The 19,539-nt window shown below is 34.1% G+C and overlaps 2 protein-coding genes and 1 pseudogene across 2 annotated transcripts; 1 reads left to right on the plus strand and 2 right to left on the minus strand.

Annotated features, from left to right (window-relative positions):
* Nucleotides 1-1,875: 1,875 nt before the first annotated feature.
* Nucleotides 1,876-4,994, plus strand: LOC111021058 (ATP-dependent 6-phosphofructokinase 3-like). Its single transcript, XM_022297895.2, has 13 exons — nt 1,876-1,989; nt 2,442-2,491; nt 2,595-2,634; nt 2,735-2,797; nt 2,910-3,047; nt 3,292-3,450; nt 3,567-3,620; nt 3,718-3,786; nt 3,896-4,025; nt 4,126-4,391; nt 4,481-4,529; nt 4,613-4,767; nt 4,875-4,994. The coding sequence occupies exons 1-13, from the start codon at nt 1,888-1,890 to the stop codon at nt 4,992-4,994; spliced, it is 1,395 nt and encodes a 464-aa protein (XP_022153587.1). The 5' UTR covers nt 1,876-1,887.
* Nucleotides 4,995-6,377: 1,383 nt separating this feature from the next.
* Nucleotides 6,378-13,818, minus strand: LOC111021088 (DNA repair protein RadA-like protein). Its single transcript, XM_022297936.2, has 14 exons — nt 13,005-13,818; nt 12,577-12,632; nt 11,749-11,807; nt 11,535-11,606; nt 11,310-11,393; nt 10,909-11,016; nt 10,728-10,790; nt 10,022-10,102; nt 9,183-9,410; nt 8,140-8,217; nt 7,737-7,775; nt 7,504-7,586; nt 6,874-6,946; nt 6,378-6,780 (listed from the first exon to the last, which is right to left on the minus strand). The coding sequence occupies exons 1-14, from the start codon at nt 13,697-13,699 to the stop codon at nt 6,577-6,579; spliced, it is 1,923 nt and encodes a 640-aa protein (XP_022153628.1). The 5' UTR covers nt 13,700-13,818; the 3' UTR covers nt 6,378-6,576.
* Nucleotides 13,819-14,600: 782 nt separating this feature from the next.
* Nucleotides 14,601-16,130, minus strand: LOC111021030 (putative pentatricopeptide repeat-containing protein At1g17630 pseudogene; annotated as a pseudogene).
* Between the last annotated feature and the right edge of the window lie 3,409 nt (nt 16,131-19,539).

The raw sequence follows: 19,539 nt of genomic DNA on the forward strand, positions 1-19,539 counted from the left end.
AGGCTGTCTTCCTTCCACCTCTCTCTATCGCCCTTCCTTCTTTTAGCAGTTCATCTCGAATCGTCGAATGTTTAGCGAATCGATCGTAATTGGTCTGACCGCTCAAGGCTTATCTCTCGATTCCCCTTTCTGGTCTCCGGTCATTGGTAGAAAGCCTTGAAATTCAATTTCTCTCCTCTCCAGCTTGGGAATACTTCTTTCTATTGGCTATAGAAGTTGAATATGAAAAAAATTCAAACAAGTAGCACTGTGAATAATGCTGTTGAGCAATCACTGGCTCAGAAGTTGAAGAATCTTGTTGGAGACAGCGTGTCCACATCGTAAAGGTACTTGGGTTAAAACCTGCTTTTGATTGTAATAATCTGTTAAAATAAAATCCTTTCAAGTTGAAATGATGGTACGAGTTGATCAACTAACCATCGTTTATCATAAGTCTACCTAAATGATCCAAGTTGACCTGATGTACATCCAAGGAAATGTTGATTAAATTCTCTAAATCTAACAACACGTCGTGTTTCATGGACAATCGGGCAACCGTTAGTGCTATGTCGGAACTCCTATCAGATACAATCTCTATAAATAGAGATGCATGCCCCTAGTACAAGATACGTGAATCCATTTGAATTCATTGAGTTAGGTTTGATAAGAGCTAACTTGCTCGTCGGAGTGCTAACATTGTTTTGTAGGTTCTTCGGAGGATTAGGAAGATCATCCCATACACTCCGACCTACTTTAGTTTATAAATTTTGAAAAATAATTCTAAGAAATAAAATTTTTTCACTAAATTAATTCAAACTTTGAAATTTAAACCCCATCTCATCGATCCTATTATTGATTTACTTACTTTTATATATATATATATAATTTGCATTTCATAAATATATATTTTTTATTTTTTAAAAGATAACTAGTTCAGATTTCGAACAATAATTGATTAAATCATTAACGATAAATTTGTGTCTAATCCACTAAATTATGTTTGAACCGGCCAGAATCCTATCAACATATTACTAATGCAAAAAATTGATAATGAAATAGCGAATAGGTAATTATCGACTTATTTTTTAAAAAAATAAAAAATAAAATATCGTCTTATTCCTAAATGCTAAAAGAATTCGTGGCCTTTAGCTAGTTTTTATTTTTTATTTTTTTTATTTCTTTACTATACATCGTTTTTAAATTTTAACAAAAAAGAAAAAGGTGTTATTTTTTATTTATTTATTTTTAAAACTCTTTTTTATTTCATTTAAAGTTAATAATTCTATATCTTTTAAATCCTCATTGGAAGCCCTATGAATTCAAATTTATCCCTAAAATACCTACAAATATTAATACAAATTTCTTTTAGTCTCTTGTTTAAATTTATTTATTTTTTCTTGATGTCAAAATACAAATTTAAATGAATTTACATATTTTTTTAACTTTAAGTAAATTATTTTTAAAAACTAATCACATTAAAAGAAACCACCATTCTTATAAAAGTAAAAATGCTTATTATTCAACCTTTCCTTATTCACTTATATATCTAAATAAAAATTAAATATTTCAATACTACCGAAATTATCTTTATCTAAATTCAAATCTCTCCCTCAACTTATGGATTTCCCACTCCTACAAGAATTCTGAAATTCATATTCCTATAAATAATCAGTGAGAGGCAAAATCACTATATCACAAAGCCATTGAGTTCTCTTAGTTCTCTATCTTTCAAGTTTTCAAGCTTCCATTTTTTTCTTCTTTCAAATCTCCATGGACGCTTCTTCTACTTCAATCTCCTCCTCTTTCCTTTCCCTTTTCTCTCCCAGATTCAGCGGCATCTGCTGGAACTGGTTCGACAAATCTACACCCTCTAATCACCGCCGTTGTGGATCGTCTTCGTCGTCGACAATGGACGATCACGATCATTCCAAGAAAGAAATCTTCTCGGGCGACTTCCGATATGTTCTGGAAGATGTCCCTCACCTCATCGATTATCTCCCTAACCTCTCGGTAACTATCACTCTCCCTATTTGTTGGCAGAGAAAGCACAGTAAAAAGAGAAAAAAAGAAAGAAAGCAGTGATGAAATAAAATTCGTCAGTTTATATTACGGTTGATTAAAAAAAAAAAAAAAAAAAAAGCCTAACAAAACCAACTAATCGTATTCGTACGTTGCCCTGTCTTAAATTGAGAGTTTTATCGATAAATTTAAATATCTAATAGATTTTTAAATTTTTAATTCTTGAATTTCTTTCTTTTTTTTTTTTTGAGAAGGGAATTTTAAAAATATTTAATAAGACTAATGGCAGTTGTTTTAATGATATTGGTAATGAATAATTTTTTTTCCTCTCTCCCTTCTTAATTGCAATATTTTATTTACTTTTTTAAAAAAAACAAAAAAAATTCATTTACTTATTTTCATCATAGGTTTAAAATGTAACTTTTATTTTGTTTTGTTTACAGGCATATCCAAATCCCCTGCTGAACAATAATTCTGCCTATTCTGCTACTGAGTATGTCTCATTATTTTGGCTAATGCACATTTTATTCTCGTTTGGAAATAATATTGATTATCATTCAAATACTAATGAAAAAGTGATGTAACCTTTGATTCAGGCAATATTTTGTTAACATGGATGATGTTGTTGCTCAAAAGGTAAGTAATTTGTTTGAGTTCAAATTTAAATTCTAATTCATTGTTATTGTTATATATTGAACCGTTCTGATTTCTGTGGAGTTTCATTTATTCCATTCAGATTGTTGTTGAGAAGAACTCTCTAAGTGGAGCATATTTCCGACTTGCTGGACCTCGCCAAAAGGTTCACTAAATGTTCATTTTCTTTTCTTCTTCTACCTTTTTCCCCTGCAATTACTTTGACATCGTCATTTTAACTATTTTAGATATTAATTAACACATCTAATCTTTTTCAGGTGTTTTTTGAACCCGAAGATGTTCGTGCATGTATTGTAACCTGTGGTGGCTTGTGCCCAGGTCTTAACACAGTGATTAGAGAAATAGTAGGTGGATTAAACCACATGTATGGCGTCCACAAAATTGTTGGAATTGAGGTAATTACATACTCTTTAATTATTATTCTTAATATCATTGCTACACAGGCATGTTTGAAAGTGATTTTTAAAAAAGTAATTTTACAAAAAGTAATTTTACAAAAAGTGATTTAACTATAAGTGATTTTGAAAGGACGTGACAAAAAAATCACATTCCAAATGATTAAACTTGATCCCTTTCATGCAAACATACCCAACAAATTGACATAATCATGCATAAAATTGATTATTTGACTCAATACAGGGAGGATACAAAGGTTTCTACGGTGAGAATACAATTTCATTAACACCAAAATCAGTGAATAATATCCACAAACGTGGTGGCACAATTCTTGGAACATCAAGAGGTGGTCACAATACGTCCAACATTGTTGACAGCATTCAAGATAGAGGCATCAATCAGGTGAAAAATCTGATAAAAAGTTAAAAATTTTCATGATATCTTAACTTGGAAGTCATATGTAAAATTTTTAAAGTATGGTTTTTTCTAGTTTCTTAAATTTGCATTCTGGTTTTCAGGTCTATATACTTGGAGGGGATGGAACTCAAAAAGGAGCTGCTGCTATTTATGAGGTAATGGAAACTGTTTCTAAAACTATGGGTATGAATAATGCCCAAAGATTGAAGAGATGTTGAAATCTTATATGAATTATGTTTCTCATTTCTCTAGGAAATTAGAAGGCGTGGCCTCAAAGTTGCAGTGGTTGGAATTCCAAAGACTATTGATAATGATATTCCGGTAAATACAATTAAAATTTTATTTGTTGATAATTTATGAGTTATGCATTAACAATCAAATCTATATTTGAAAATTTTCACTGAGAAGCATCGTGTTCATCTTCTTTCAGGTAATAGACAAGTCATTTGGTTTTGACACTGCCGTTGAAGAAGCTCAACGTGCTATTGATGCTGCTCATGTTGAAGCAGAGAGTAACGAGAATGGTATAGGCTTGGTAAAGTTGATGGGTCGCAACAGTGGTAAGTTTCATCACTTCGTAGCTAGTTCTGTATGAGAATTTTCAACTCAAAATACATATTTTTTTAACCAATATATATTTCTCAATATCAAATCACATAGGGTTCATAGCAATGTATGCGTGCCTTGCCAGTCGAGACGTTGACTGCTGCCTGATACCAGAGTCGCCCTTCTATCTCGAAGGAGAGGGTGGTCTTTTCGAGTACATTGAACATTGCTTGGAAAAACAAGGCCATATGGTTATAGTTATAGCTGAAGGTGCCGGTCAAGAACTTGTTTCCAAAAGCACACAAAAAGCCGATCAACTAGATGCTTCTGGAAATAAGCTACACCAAGACGTTGGCTCGTGGATATCCCAACAGATAAAAGTTTGTCCTCTCCCCTCAACTTTACGTAAAATATTTCACTACTTTGAAAATACTTTAATTTTAACTAAAAATGTTCTTGTTTGATCTAGAATCATTTCGAAGAAAAAGGGACAATTCCAATCAATCTCAAATATATAGGTTTAACTTTCTCTCCATTTGCTAAAATTTTCTACTTTAACACGTGTAATAGCATGTAACGTTTTTGTTTATCGTCTTGGCAGATCCCACGTATATGATTCGTGCAGTTCCTAGCATTTCATCAGACAACATCTTCTGTACCCTTCTTGCTCATAGTGCCATTCATGGCGCAATGGCAGGATACACTGGTTTCACAGTAGGCCCGGTGAATGGACAACATGTTTACATACCATTTCACGTAAGTCTAAAACCAAAATCTTTTGAAAATTTGTCAAGCAGCATTATGAAATGAGGTTCGTCACTGTTTGAATGTAGATCAAATTTATGTTGCTTTTATATGTGCAGCGGATAATCGAGAGACAGAACAAAGTTGCTATTACTGATCGGATGTGGGCGAGGCTATTGTGTTCTACCAACCAGCCAAGTTTCTTGGATCCTAAACACATCACTAAAGCTTCTTACTAGTTTGGAATCCGATGTAGGATCGTTAGTGGTTTAAATTGTAATTATCTTTAATTTAATTTTGCTTAGTTTCCTAGATATTTTATTGAGGTGATTTAATTTTGTGGCAACCATGGTGGTCAATTCCCGTTTCCCTTAGCCCTAACCTGTTTATAAAGGCAGGGCTCCCTTCTGTAAACATTTTTTTTTTCTTAATGGATAAAGTAGCTTCTTATTTATCAATGTCAATTAAATTTTAATATAAAATTCATTATTACAAAAATAATAAAACAATAAAAGTGAATAGTATAATTAATACCAAGGTTATTTCAATAAATAAAATTGTATTAATATATTTTTAATCGATGTGATTTAATTTTTAAAAAACAGTTATTATTGGAGATAAAATCAACTTTTTAAATTAAAATCAAATAAACATAACAAACACATTATTAAATAGGTAACTATCGACTTATCCTTTTACCCAAAATATATATATATATATTATCAACTGATATTCTTAATAGAATTTAAAAAACCGTGCAATTTTTTCAAATGAATTTTTAAATTCATATTCCATGTGCCAGTAAGTCGGAACGGTTCCCTTAAAATTTATAGCATTCCTTAATTCTGTTTCTACTCATAGTTGAGGAGGTCAGTATTTTCCACTCGCTAATCTTCCATTCTCTTTTCTTTATGTAAATCTCTATGTACGCTTCCGCTTTGACGATGACGATCGTTCCAAGAAGGAAATATCAATTGACAACTTTCGATATGTTACGGAAGATGTCCTCACTTAACGATTATATCCTAACCTATCACTAGTTTGTATCTTGCATTCCTCATTGTTATTTCTACTTTTACCTGCTATTTTCTATTAATTTCACAAGAGTAGATGATTGGTTTATGCTTAATTTTCTATTAGGTTCACAATAAGAGATAATTGGTTTGGTTTATCACATGGAAAACTGATGCTTCTTACTAAAATTTAGAACTGTTTTAAAGTTTAATTATCCTTCATTTAATTTTACCTTGCTTAGTTGCCTTGCTTTTAACCATATTTAGAACCTTTAAATGTCAATGTCGACAAAAATGTCGAAGTCATAATTTCATAAAAATGTCAATGGATAATTCTGAAGAAGTTGTAGAAATAAAGCAGCATAAAAACATTTAAATTAACATTTCATTATTTATATAGTACTAACATTTTATTGATATTTTTCAAATTTTGTGGTATCAATTTACCTCTCATGTCAATATTGAACACATGAATACATAAAAACTTCAAATTAAAATATCGACATGTCGTCGGATATGTAATACCATATTCAGAACGGGGAGAGTTTACCCAAACGATTTTCAGCACTCAAAGAAAGTATTGAAGGGCTGCAAAAATGGTCAAACAACTTTCAAGTCGAATTACCAGCCTACAATTTCAAGAAATTGAGATTGATGTGAGCCAAATTCAGGCGAAGACAAGAATTAACATCATTTACAAAGAGTAAATTACTAATGAAATCAAGTTTGTGATTTTGAAGGGCCTAAGAGATACATCATGGGAGAAAGTTGCATTATGTTTACAGCCAGATGTGTACAAACTTATGAACTAGGCAACAAAAGAGTGGCGATGCATAGCTTCATCTCTCGCCATGAAAACGTTGTTCATAACATCTTTAAGATTCCTGCAACCTATGAGCTTCATGTCTCCCAACTCTACCACTCCTAAACAATTTTCTGCTGATTTGGGTACCACACATCTCTTGAAACCCAGTTTCACCACGGTATTGATTCTCTTTTCCATTCTACTTACCTGAACATTTCCTCCAAATATTTTCATACCATAAGCTTAAGTTATGTTATGCCCCAAACTTAGGCAGTCAAAGCTTAAATATTGACTTCTTACCGTGCGAAGCTCACCGCCGAGACCGATTTCACCGATGAATGCAATGTCATTTGGAATGGGGAACTCTAGAAAGCTGAAGAGAAACATATAAATTTTAAAAAAGAAAAAATAAATGTAGTTAGAAGCTAGCATGGATAGAGACACGAGACACGGATATAATGCGACACAGACATGGTGATGCGTCATTTTCTAAAAATGTAGGACACGGATCTAGCAAGGAACCAAAGTCATGTTTATTAAAATATACAAGTTTTCCATTAAGATATCATTTGTATACGATGAAATTCAAAGTCAATAATTAAGTTTATGTATTTTTATGCTTTAAAAAATGAGTTTAACATATTTTGCTATCAAAATTAATTATTTTGTCATATATTATTATTTGTCTTTTTATTATGCTAACAAGTGTTCGATACGTGCCTAATAAGTGTCGGATCTATATTAACTTTATACCACTAGTATGTGACACACACCTATTAAACTAACAAGTGTCCGATACATGTCCAATAAGTGTTGGAGTGACGGAATGTCCAACACAAACATGTTACTTAAAATGAAGTGTCCGTGCTTCTTAGGTAGGAAGAGTATGATCTGAATCATTTAATAGAGGAAATAGTTGGAATCACATGCCTGCTGCAAATTGCCATTGCAATTGCAAGATCTCCAGCAGTCTCTGTCAACGTCACCCCACTGACAACATTTAAAAAGATGACCTGCAATATCAATAAAGTAAAAAATTGAGAAAACTCATCCTTTAAGGATTTAAATACGATAAGGGAAGAATAAAATCAAGTCCTGACAAACAAAGTGAGAAGTGAAGAAATTCTGGATGGGGAGAAAAAACGAGAGAGGTGTCAACTCACACTTTCTTGTAGCTTCAAACCAGCTTGCTTCATGAGAACCTACCATTGATAAGATATTAAATTAAATGGTGAATAAATTCAGAACCAACCAATAAAGAGTTTGTAATTTAACAACCAAAGAGTTTGTAATTTAACAACCAAGTATATCATCAAATCTTTATATCATCAAATAATAATTCGCATTTTATCTATTTACGGGAAGGATTATATATATATATATATAACACTACAAACGTGGGAGTGGAAATTCAACCTTCGACGTACAGGGTAGGTTAATACTAATATCTTAATCATTGAGTTAGAGTTCAAGTTCATAAAAAAAGATCCAACAAAAGTAGCAGCAGTATGCTTGTGACGACCAGAAACATTTACATCACCAGAAAAGTTTCAAATAACAGTGTACCGATATAATCATATCAGCCTTGCTCTGTTGAATCCCATTAACATGTCTAGTAACGGATGATCTGGACAAACACAGTGCCTGCAGAAAATTTTCTTGTAGTCAATCAAATTATATATATCAAAACTCAATATATTTTCTTTTATAACCCAGGAGTCAGGAGCTTTGCACCCCTATAATCATATTCTTATTTGAACTATAATCATTTTTAGTCTGAAGGCAATAGCATATGATAATTTTAGTGTATTAAAATTAAGTAAAATATAAATATCAACCTGCGAAACAGCAAGAACCAGATTACCAGAATAAACATAAATTACTTCATAGAAGGTCTTCGTAACAAAATCATTGCGTCCCTTGTGATTAGAAAACTATTTCACTTCAAGAAGCTTTAAAACTATCGTATTACTTTTTTGAGGTAAATATACACTTTTTAGTCCTGAGACTACACTTCAATGTCATTTTGGCCTATGAAACTTTTATTAATTTTGAGACTCAGTGTTATATTATCTAATTAAATTTATATTAAATATGTTTCTTACACGAGTCTCAAAGTTTCCAGTCAGAGAAAATTTTAGCATATAATTCCGATAATTTTTTCCAGACAAATAAGGTTAAGTAATATCAATTAAGCTTAAATTTTCCAAAAAGAACTTTTCCCTTTTTGAGGCAAATCCGAAGAGAACTCTTGGGGAGGAGGGTCTCAAAATTTTAATCTCGTAAGACCAGCCTTTATAAAAGAATTCTGATGTAAATAAAATGTTAAATATCAAGAGGAAGTAAATATATTTCCGTTTGTTTATTTCCTGACTTTTTAAGGTCTTTTTCTTTTATATTTATTTACTATAGCTAATAGTTATACTAACTTAATAAATCAGGATCGTGTCAATTAGAAATATAGAATTAATAAATCAGCACCGCATAATAAATAATTTTTAAAAATGTGACTCAAAAAAATAGAAAATAATGGAAGTATATAGACCTCTAATAAAAAAAAAACGCTGTAATGTACGAGATGAAATGAAGGATGAAACAGGAAGAAGTACCTGAATTTCAAGCAGGAAGGTACGAGTTCCATCCATGATTACGGCAACCGCAAGCCCAGCCAGATACTCGGAATTAGAATCGGCATTATGATCCCTTCTAAACATCTCGCTCGGATTCGACACCACTTCCAGTCCCGATGGTAACATTTCAAATACTCCAAGTTCATCTGTTGATCCAAATCGGTTCTTCACTGGTCGAAGCAGCCGATGTGCGGAGCACTTTTCCCCCTAATAACATCATCATCCATACACCCTTATTTCCTTTCACACACCAATCATTTCTGAAATATAGTTCAAAGTACAATTGGACAAACTCAACAGAAAGCAATTTTGATCTGATTAAAAATATTTTTTTGAATGACTAATAATATTTACTTAACAAAATATTTCTAGACTAACACTAAAGTAGTTAAAATTAATACAAGCTGCTCAAATTAAAAATTTTAATGACAGATAGGAAAGGAATTATGTGAGCAGTAGTGACTAGTGGGTTAAGGTTAGAGAGGAATTAGTGAGAGAAATTGAACATGCAAAGAGAGAACGACCAGAGAAATTCTGTATAGGTGAGAAATTGTATAAGTAGAAGCTAGTTAGAGAAGACGTGTGCAATGAGAAATTAGTGCAAGAAAATGTTTACATAGAAGTTAGTTAGAGAAGGTGTGTGTTATGAGAAATGAGTAGGAGAAAATATGAATGAAGTAAAATCGCGAGAAAGGGTGTGGTTATATGATTGAAATCGAAGGCATAAGTCAGTAAATCTGAACAATAATCTCATCCTACAATAGCACGCCTAGGAAAGATAATAAAGGTAAAATATAAGGGATGTACATGTTACCCACTTCCATATACAGTACTACATCCACAATGTGCTCCAGAACTCGAGGGCCAGCAACTTCTCCTGATTTGTTCACATGCCCTATCTGAAAATATTACAACAATCGTGACCTAAATATTAATTCCAAACATATATTTATGCATAAGATTCTTTTACAGAGTAAGACTACTAAATAAGTTTCTAATGGTACGATCTGGCAAACAAGAAGGTTTGGACAATCTGCACCAAGACAGGCTACAAAAACAAACTGATCCCACAAAATAGAAAACAACCCCTCTTCTCCCATAAAAATCCCATGAGAAGAGAAGACTCATGATATTACTGGGAAACACAGAAATCCGGCAAAAAAGGTTAAAATGGGAATGTCAAAATCGAAAAAAGCCATTGAATCAAACAAAGGATGAAAAGGTAATATTGAGTTTCTTCGCACGTCAAACCTGGAGAGAGATACCTGTTGTAATTCTTGCTTTGAACTTTAACATGAGTATTAATCCTATTCAAGAAAAACTCCCATATAAAAAAAGCCTGAAAGGAATGGTTGTAGGTGACAGATGACTAATCTTTCGAACCTCTCAAGTACAAAACTTTATTCCGAATAATTACACGCTAAAATAATGCTATAGCTTTAAATTCAAAGGTTCAACAATTGAAAAGTTAAATAAAGAAATTTCATAGTGGAAATACAATAATTGATGTTTCTGTTTACTTACCAATAAGATGGGGATGCCGGTCCTCTTTGCAAAACGCAGCAGGGCCGAGGTGCATTCCTTCACCTGCCGGGCATTGAAATTCTTAAGCTTAGCCTCAGGTAAATTGTACAGTTATGAATCAGTGGACAAACATAAAAAAGTTTCACCTAGACCACATGTTTAGAAGAATAATGTTTCCGACCTGTCCAATCCCTCCAGCACTTCCAGCTACTCCTTGTAAATAAACTGTTTGGATAGAATCAATGATCAAAGCTCTAGGAGAGAGAGGCTGAATCTTCTCAAATATATCCTGAAATAAGAAAAACTACTAATTACTTTCACTTCTTCCATTGATTAGCAGATATACGTACAATCAAGTACCACCCATCTTTATTATTTATCAAATACACCCAGTCTTGAATGTGTGAAGAGATCAACCTAACATCTAGAGTCCTAGATCACATGTTTGGAATAATCATTATCTAGAATGTGTATAAATAAATCAAAACTATAATCCAAGTTAAACATCAAATTCAGGTTGACGAGGGTGGGAGAAGTCAACACTAAAAAAAAAGTAGCAAGAAAAAGTACATAATTGTGCACCTCAACATCAGTGCTTGAGTACAAGAAAAGATTCTCTGCTTCAATCTTCAATCGGTCTGCTCTATTTCCAATTTGCTCCACACTCTGCCAGAAGACAATTGGATAAGCATACAAGGGATTATCAAAATTTGAAAAGGAACTCACATAGAGTCCTAGACATTCTTAAGGTGATTTTTTTAAAGAAAAGGATGGAAATAGACTGCCCTGAAGTGTTAGGAGACTAACCTCCTCACCAGATACATAAACAACTGATGCTGATCCACCTTCACCTCGTCCTTCAGCTATAATTGCAGCAATCTTCAAATCAAATGTGTGAATTAACACCACAACGGAAAAATCAGAATTATAAATAAGATAATAATAAAAAATTAAAATATAACAAAGTAACTACCAGTCTACCACATTGAAACTGAGGTATACATATCTTGAAAGAAAATACCTGCAACAACAATGTACTCTTGCCAACACCAGGATCACCACCAACCAAAACTAGGGAACCTTCAAACCAGAAAGATCCAGACATTAATGGAGACTAAAAAACAGCTCTTTAAAAGAAACCTGGAGTATGATATCTTGAAAATGGCATGTCATGTCCGTTAGGAGTCAGAAGTCTTAGGGCTGTAAGTTTGACATAATTGATATACTATACAATTAAACTCTCTAAAAATAAGCTCGATATATGTTCAATGATCCAAATATATGACAATAAAGTAGTCAAGCCATCTAATAGAAAACCAAAGTCACCCACGGTAACATTTGGTTAGCTTTCACCTCATGACCCTCAAATTAATGAATGTATAAATCATTATGATAATAACTAAGGTTAAGTTAACTATAGAGAAATTTCGTTTTTTTCTCTTTTTTCCTTTCTCAAAAAAATACCAAACATGAGAGATATTTAGTTTATGGTATTAAGCAAAAACCATTTCAGAAGAAACTAAACAAAAGAAATCAAAGGCTAGTGTTCACAATATCGTTTAGCAAGTGTTGGATATCATATCCTACTCCGAAACAAATTTTCATCATGCAGATAAAAATTAACTTGGCAAGGATTCATTACCTATATTGCATGGAAGTACAAATTTTTAGCTCAATTAATTATCAAGGGGAATAGAGCATTAGAGATATGGAAAACAGAAATCATCACCTCACCTAGAAAGAATCGGATAATTGTACTTAGAAGCAAGTGACATAAAGAATGATTAGATTAAAATTAGAACGCACAAGCACAACAATATGTTAAAGAACTTTGAAGCATGAACCTAACCTGGTACCAGCCCACCACCAAGCACTCTCGCTACTTCATCTCCAAAGGGTCCAGGCCTAAATATCAAGCTCAGGTTAAAAGATAAGACATTCCCTCCTATGAATGTCCTTTTCTGATGTATTAAAAAATATCCTTACAAACCTCTGGATATCCATTATATTCATACAGGGTTACAATTTCTAATCCATAAAGTTCACTACCCTCCCATGAACGAAATGTTGGTGAGTTTGAAAAGTGATTTTGGATTAAAAGCACGTTGTGATTTGAAAATCCTAAGAACACTTAAAACTGTTTAAAGTATTTAATTAGTGTTTCTTTCCTCAGAAGGATCACAAAATCACTCTAATTGGAGATGCTTTCTTGAGTTTTATGAGCTTTTCTAGTAGAAAAGAGAGAGCAAAAACATAAAAGTTGAACATATAACTTACAGAGGAAGTCTCCAATCCAGAGTATTGATCCCTCGGTTCACATCTGTCAACCGCTGAGGATGCACGTCGGTGGCCTGCTTTGGAAGCCAAGCTCGAACCACATTTTCCGAAACTTCAAACCCGCGACTCCCCCCTCCACTATCTTCCCCCTCAGAAAACTGCTTCATCGTCCCAACCATATCACACGACCTACAAGTTCCCCACCACTGCCCCTCATTGTGCCCACAATTCGAGCAAACCCAAGAAACTTTGCTCTTCTTCTTCTTCACTCCCACGACCTTCCCCAAATTCGGCCTGCAAATCGACCCAGCCCCAAAACCCACCTTCCTCGCACTCTCAGGAGCCTTCTCACCCGATAAATCCTCGACCCCATTCGCATTTCTCAACGAACCCCCGAAGGTTTCGATTCCAATGCTCGGTTCAGGCTCATTTCTATCGCTACTGCTTTTGACCCTTTGAATATGAAGCCTACTCGTAACTGGATCGTAAATAGTCCAAACATTGCGACCATTCTCATTTTCTGGCCGGTCGCCGTTCGGAGCATCAACGGCGGTGGTCGATAGTTGGGCGCGGTTGAAACCGCCGGCGTAGTGGAAGAGGGAAGAGTTGTGATTTAGGCGGGAACGGCAGGAGATGAGAAAGTGCTTTCGAGAATAGAAGATTGTTCTGAGGGATTTCATGTCTGAGAGCTGCATCACAAAGTATTTGAGGGTTTTACTTTTACATTAGACGACGGAGGAATAATCACCCGCCAAATTCCATTAGAACAGAGTGCACACGACTTCTGAGTTCTGAGGTTTATGCCTCTGGTTTCCTTAAATTAGCCCTAATTTTAATACTTCAAACCTTTTTTTTTTTTGGTGCAAAAAAATACGAACTTTGAAATTTATTGCTATATTATTTCTTTAAAAAAAGAAAGTTGGAAATTGATTGGTAGTTTGAGACATGTGAAAGCTCAAAGCAGCATATTTAAGGTTGTTTGGTAATTGGTATATATATTTTTTGAATATAAGTTTGTTGATTAATGGTTTTCTACTTTATAATTGGAAAAATGATAAATTGGGTCATTAAATTTTTCATCAATATTAATCTAGTTTGTTTTTCAATACTTTTAAATAATTTATAATAGTTTCATAAACTTTGAATTTGTGTTTAATGAATTTTTATTATTGACCGAGTTAATTAATATTTTTGTTATAAACCATGTGTTATTTAAGGATTTGCACAACAAGTTGCCAACATGAACTCAGCGATGATTAACATCTATTTTGAATATCTCCACCCCACTTCTTGTACTAAAAGAAAAAAAACATCTCGTAGCAAGTTGATCTTGAACAAATTCAAATATTTAGTTAACATAAGTTTACACATTAACTTATCACACAGGCAAACTCAACAACACTCAGAGAATTTAAATATTTGTCTCACGAATAAACTTGTATAACTCGAAGTTGAGTAGCTACAAAATTTAAATATTTGTCTCACGAATTAAACTTGTATAACTCAGAAGTTGAGTAGGTATCCTAAGCCGTTATCTAGTTTAAGGATTTACCTTCTGTCAATTATAAAACGCATCTTTTATATTCTAGACACACGTTACTCAAATCTCCATTACCATTGCTTACTTTTATGTATAATACTAACACAAGTTTCACAAGACTTAAGACTTTCTAATCTCAAGCTTAATAAACATGTGAGCCCAAACATAACAAATTCAACATATACCTTGTAATATCAGTACATAGAACAAATTTACTCAGAATTTAAAGTTTCCAATCTCATTATATGTTCCGCAGTAGCCTCTTCTAGCTTCCACAAAAACAAATGACTGCACTCCAAGTTATGACATGGGTTTCATCTCTGGAGGGACATCCATTTTCCAGCTGAGAAAACACTTAAAAAAGCCTTGTCAATGTAAACCAGACTCAGCCATAGCAGTATATAAGAGCATTCCAACTCACAAGATTCTTCACTTTCATCTCATGAAATAACTTCTCTGCATCTCTAATGCCTCCTCCTTTTCCTTATACAGTTATAAGCGCATTTTTGGCGAACAAGTAATCTTCGAAACCTCCCTTTACTATATACCCATGTATCATCTGACCCCTGTCCAATGTAGCTAAATCACACAAACAGATAACACCACAACAAGCATTTCAGCAGTGGCACCAACACCTTTCATCCTCATCTTGCTAAACAAGGCCACGGTTTCTTCAAGATGACCACACCGAGCATGACTCGATAACAATGAAGTCCAAGTTACAGGGTTCGTTTTGACCCCTTCTGACTCCATTTAAGGAACATCCTAGAAGCACCATTACAATTATAGGCATAACCAGAAACCATAGTGTTCCAAGAAACTACACTTCTGAGGTGCATTTTATCGAACACTTTCCGAGCATCACCCATTCGTCCGAGCTTTGCATACATCCCGACAATTCATTCACAACATGTAAATGATTTTGGAATCCAAATTGCACAACATGAACAGTGAAGGTTCTTGCACAAGTTGAGACTACCCAAATTGGAAGAAGCCCCCAAAACCAGAGAGAAAGTAAACCCATCCCCCAAAGCCCCAATTCTTCTCATTTTCCCATAAAGTTTGAAGCGCTTCGCCGCAGTACCATGGTAGACATTTGCTCTTATAGTCGAATTCCATAAGAGCGAGATCGACAAACCTTCAAATGCGCAGTATCAAACACTTTCCAGGCATGGAAAACAAGCCCAGAACGGGCATAGACGGACACAAGCCGGGAGGCAATGAACGGCGAGCAGCAGGCGCCGACGACAACGGTTGGAGAATGAACTTGTTTGCAATGTTGAATCCCGCTACATTGCCGAAGAAGACGATCAAAGTAATCAAGAAGCTCGTCATATACGTGATTGAGAAGAGATGGGATTTGAAATAGTATCGAAAATTGAAGGGGAAATTGGTTGAGGATTGGGGAAAATTAGGCTGGAAACAAAAGGAAGCTGATTTGAATCGCTGATAAGAAGAAGCATACAGCATGAATCGAAAATGCGCAAGATTTAGGGTTTTGCTTAGAAACTAAACAAATTTTACTTTGGCGCGGATTATGAGATACACAGAATTCTTAATTGGAACGTCATTGATTGTCGGCATTGTTATAATTTTATCAAGAAAGAAAAAAACGATATGTCGGATAAACGTACAATTTTAAGACTTTTATTTATTTATTTTATTATTATTATTTTTTGTTTTTGTTTTTTTTTTTTTTTTGACAAGACACACAATTTTAAGATTAAGAAGGTTTGATGAGTCCTTTTGATAAATTCTGTAAGTTGATGCTACCAATAGCTTGAGTTTATTGGAAATTAGTTGGTTATATAAATTTTAAATAATACAGTCAATAGGTGATTTAAACGTTGAATTAAAAAAACTAACCACAGAAAATTTATTAAAAATTGAATTAAAAGCTTAAGCTGTCTTTAATATTTGATTTGAGTTTGATTTTATATTTTTCAAAACATGGAATGGAAGTAATAGTTTGGAAACAATTTCTTTTTTTTTTTTTTTAATTTAGATTCCGTATCTCAAATTTTCACCGGATAAAGGATATAGATATAGCCACAGTTGTTATTTTTTACGTTATTTATTAAAAGCATGAAGAACATATTTTCATATAAAATAGTAATACCATATGTTAACAAATTTTGAGGATTCAAACACATTTTTTAAACCACTAAAAGATAGAATATAACTTATTTTCTATCTAAAATCCATAAGTTTTTTTTTCTTTTTGTTTTCAAATTTTAGATTTGAAACTTAAAAGGATAACTAAATTTTAAAAAATAAAATTTTGACAAATATATTATTTTATATTATAAAATAATTTCACTCCTATCAAAATTAAAATAGGTAAAACAGAATATATTATAAATCAATAAAATTGTAAAAACTAATAAAAATAAAAATGTTGACAAATATATTATTTTAAATCCATTTCACTCCTATCAAAATTAAAATATGTAAAATAAAATATATTATAAATCAATAAAATTGAAAAAAAAATAATAATTATTATACAAAATTTTGTGACACTGACATGTATGTTAATAAGATTGAAAGTGTAAGGACTTATTTAGGAGTGCACAACCAAACGACAAAACAGACAGATAGAACTAAACCAAATCGAAAATCGGTTTCGTTTAGTTTGATTCGGTCTATAATAATAGTCAACCCAAATAATTATGTTCAATTCGAGTCAGCTGTAGACACCGTATTTGGCCCGACTACATTGTTTATTTATTTATTGTTTTATTTTATCTTTAATTTGGATTTTAGACTAAGCTGTTATGTTTAATTGTGTTTTAAGGTAAAGTTTATTGTTGGTTACCCTATTTCATGACTTGATGCACAAAGAAATTGAGGTTTATGTAGATGATATGATCGTCAAGTCAAGGCAAGGAGAAGAGCATACACTTGTCCTAAGAAAGCTATTTGAGCGATTGAGGAAATTCCAGCTAAAACTCAATCCCAATAAGTGCACATTTGGGGTAACCTCTGGGAAACTTCTTGGCTTTGTAGTAGGCCAGGAAGGCATTAAAGTCGATCCTGATAAAGTCAAAGCAATTCTAGAAATGCCACCTCCCAAAACACAAAAAGAAGTCAGAGGATTCTTAGGACGACTCAATTACATCGCGAGATTCATTTCCCACCTGACGGCAACTTGCGAGCCCATTTTCAAATTGCTCCGCAAGAACAACGACGGGATATGGGGCGAGGTTTGCCAAGTAGCATTTGACAAGATTAAGCAAATATTTGCAGAGTCCTCCAATTCTTGTGCCACCAACTTCAGGTCGACCCCTCATTTTATATCTCACGGTGACGGAAAACTCCATGGGATGTGTGCTGGGGCAGCATGATGATTCAGGCAGGAAGGAGCAGGCCATATACTACTTAAGTAAGAAGTTCACCGATTGCGAGACTAGATACTCTCCCGTAGAAAAGACTTGTTGTGCTTTAGCTTGGGCTGCCCATCGTCTTAGACAATATATGTTGTATTATACGACATGGCTCATCTCAAAAATGGACCCCATAAAGTACATTTTTGAAAAGCCATCTCTCTCGGGTAGAATTGCAAGATGGCAAGTACTCTTATCCGAGTACGATATTGTCTATGTAACTCAAAAGGCAATTAAGGGGAGTGCTCTAGCTGACTACCTAGCCCAACAACCCATAAACGACTATGAAGCAATGAAGTTCGACTTCCCAGACGAGTATATCTCCACCATAACCACAGATGAAGAAAATTTAGACCCACAAGCATGGACTATGATGTTTGATGGTGCTTCTAACGAGCTAGGTCATGGGATAGGGGCAATATTAATAGCTCCCGAAGGAAATTTGTTTCCTCTTACCGCTAGATTATGTTTCGACTGCACGCATAATATGGCTGAGTATGAAGCATGTTCTATGGGTATCCAAGCTGCTGTGGATATGAAAGTTAAGAAACTCAAGGTCTTTGGAGATTCTATGCTAGTGGTTTATCAATTAAGAGGAGATTGGGAAACAAGAGACACCAAATTGCTGCCTTACAAACAACTTATAACAGAATTGGCGCAGGAGTTTGATGAAATCTCATTCGATCACTTACCAAGAGAAAGTAATCAGATGGCAGATGCAGTGGCAACATTAGCAGTTATGTTCAATATAGAACTCAACGAGGAGATTCAACCGATTAAAATTGAGAAAAGTGACGTCCCAGCCTCTTGCATGAGTATTGAGGAGGAGTTTGATGGCAAACCGTGGTTTCATGACATCAAGCAGTACGTCAAGCGCAAAGAGTATCCTCTCAGCGCCTCAGAAAATGATAAACGCACCATTCGCAAGTTGGCAGCAAATTTTTTCTTAAATGGAGAGATCCTGTACAAGAGAAACCGCGACATGGTTCTCCTAAGATGCCTCGAGAAAATAGAGGCCAATAAGATTATGGAGGAAATTCATGAAGGGATATGTGGCACTCATGCAAATGGGCATATGATGGCTAGACAAATTTTGAGAGCTGGCTATTACTGGTTGACAATGGAAACAGACTGCATTAAATATGCAAGGAAGTGCCATAAATGTCAAATTTATTCAGACAAAGTTCATGCCCCTGCTTCTCATCTGCATACCTTGACAGCTCCTTGGCCCTTTTCTATGTGGGGCATGGACGTAATAGGTCCCATCGAACCTAAAGCATCAAACGGGCATCGGTTTATCTTGGTAGCCATAGATTATTTTACCAAGTGGGTAGAGGCAGCTTCTTATCGAGATGTGACAAAAGGAGTTGTCATCAAATTCATTAAGAAAGAGATTATCTGTCGTTATGGTCCTCCTGAAACCATAATTTCCGATAATGCAAGGAATTTAAACAATAAAATGATGATCGAGCTCTGCGAGCAGTTTAAAATCAAGCATCTCAACTCAACACCTTACCGGCTTAAGATGAATGGGGCAGTAGAAGCTGCCAACAAAAACATAAAGAGAATCGTTGAAAAGATGACTGTAACTTACAGGGATTGGCATGAA

This window comes from Momordica charantia (assembly GCF_013281855.1).
Source record: "Momordica charantia cultivar OHB3-1 chromosome 8 unlocalized genomic scaffold, Mcharantia_2.0 BLBB01000008.1, whole genome shotgun sequence".
Lineage (NCBI taxonomy): Eukaryota > Viridiplantae > Streptophyta > Magnoliopsida > Cucurbitales > Cucurbitaceae > Momordica > Momordica charantia.

Bases quoted from the DNA above. Each gene is read 5' to 3' on its own strand.
- LOC111021058 (XM_022297895.2), top strand. From the start codon at position 1,888: ATGGACGATCACGATCATTCCAAGAAAGAAATCTTCTCGGGCGACTTC. The intron at 2,798-2,909 runs GTTCACTAAATG...AATCTTTTTCAG, and splicing joins TTGCTGGACCTCGCCAAAAG to GTGTTTTTTGAACCCGAAGA. The intron at 3,048-3,291 runs GTAATTACATAC...GACTCAATACAG, and splicing joins ACAAAATTGTTGGAATTGAG to GGAGGATACAAAGGTTTCTA.
- LOC111021088 (XM_022297936.2), bottom strand. From the start codon at position 13,699: ATGCAGCTCTCAGACATGAAATCCCTCAGAACAATCTTCTATTCTCGA. The intron at 9,411-10,021 runs GTGGGTAACATG...TGATGTTATTAG, and splicing joins ATGTAGTACTGTATATGGAA to GGGGAAAAGTGCTCCGCACA. The intron at 7,776-8,139 runs GTACACTGTTAT...TATCAATGGTAG, and splicing joins AGGCTGATATGATTATATCG to GTTCTCATGAAGCAAGCTGG.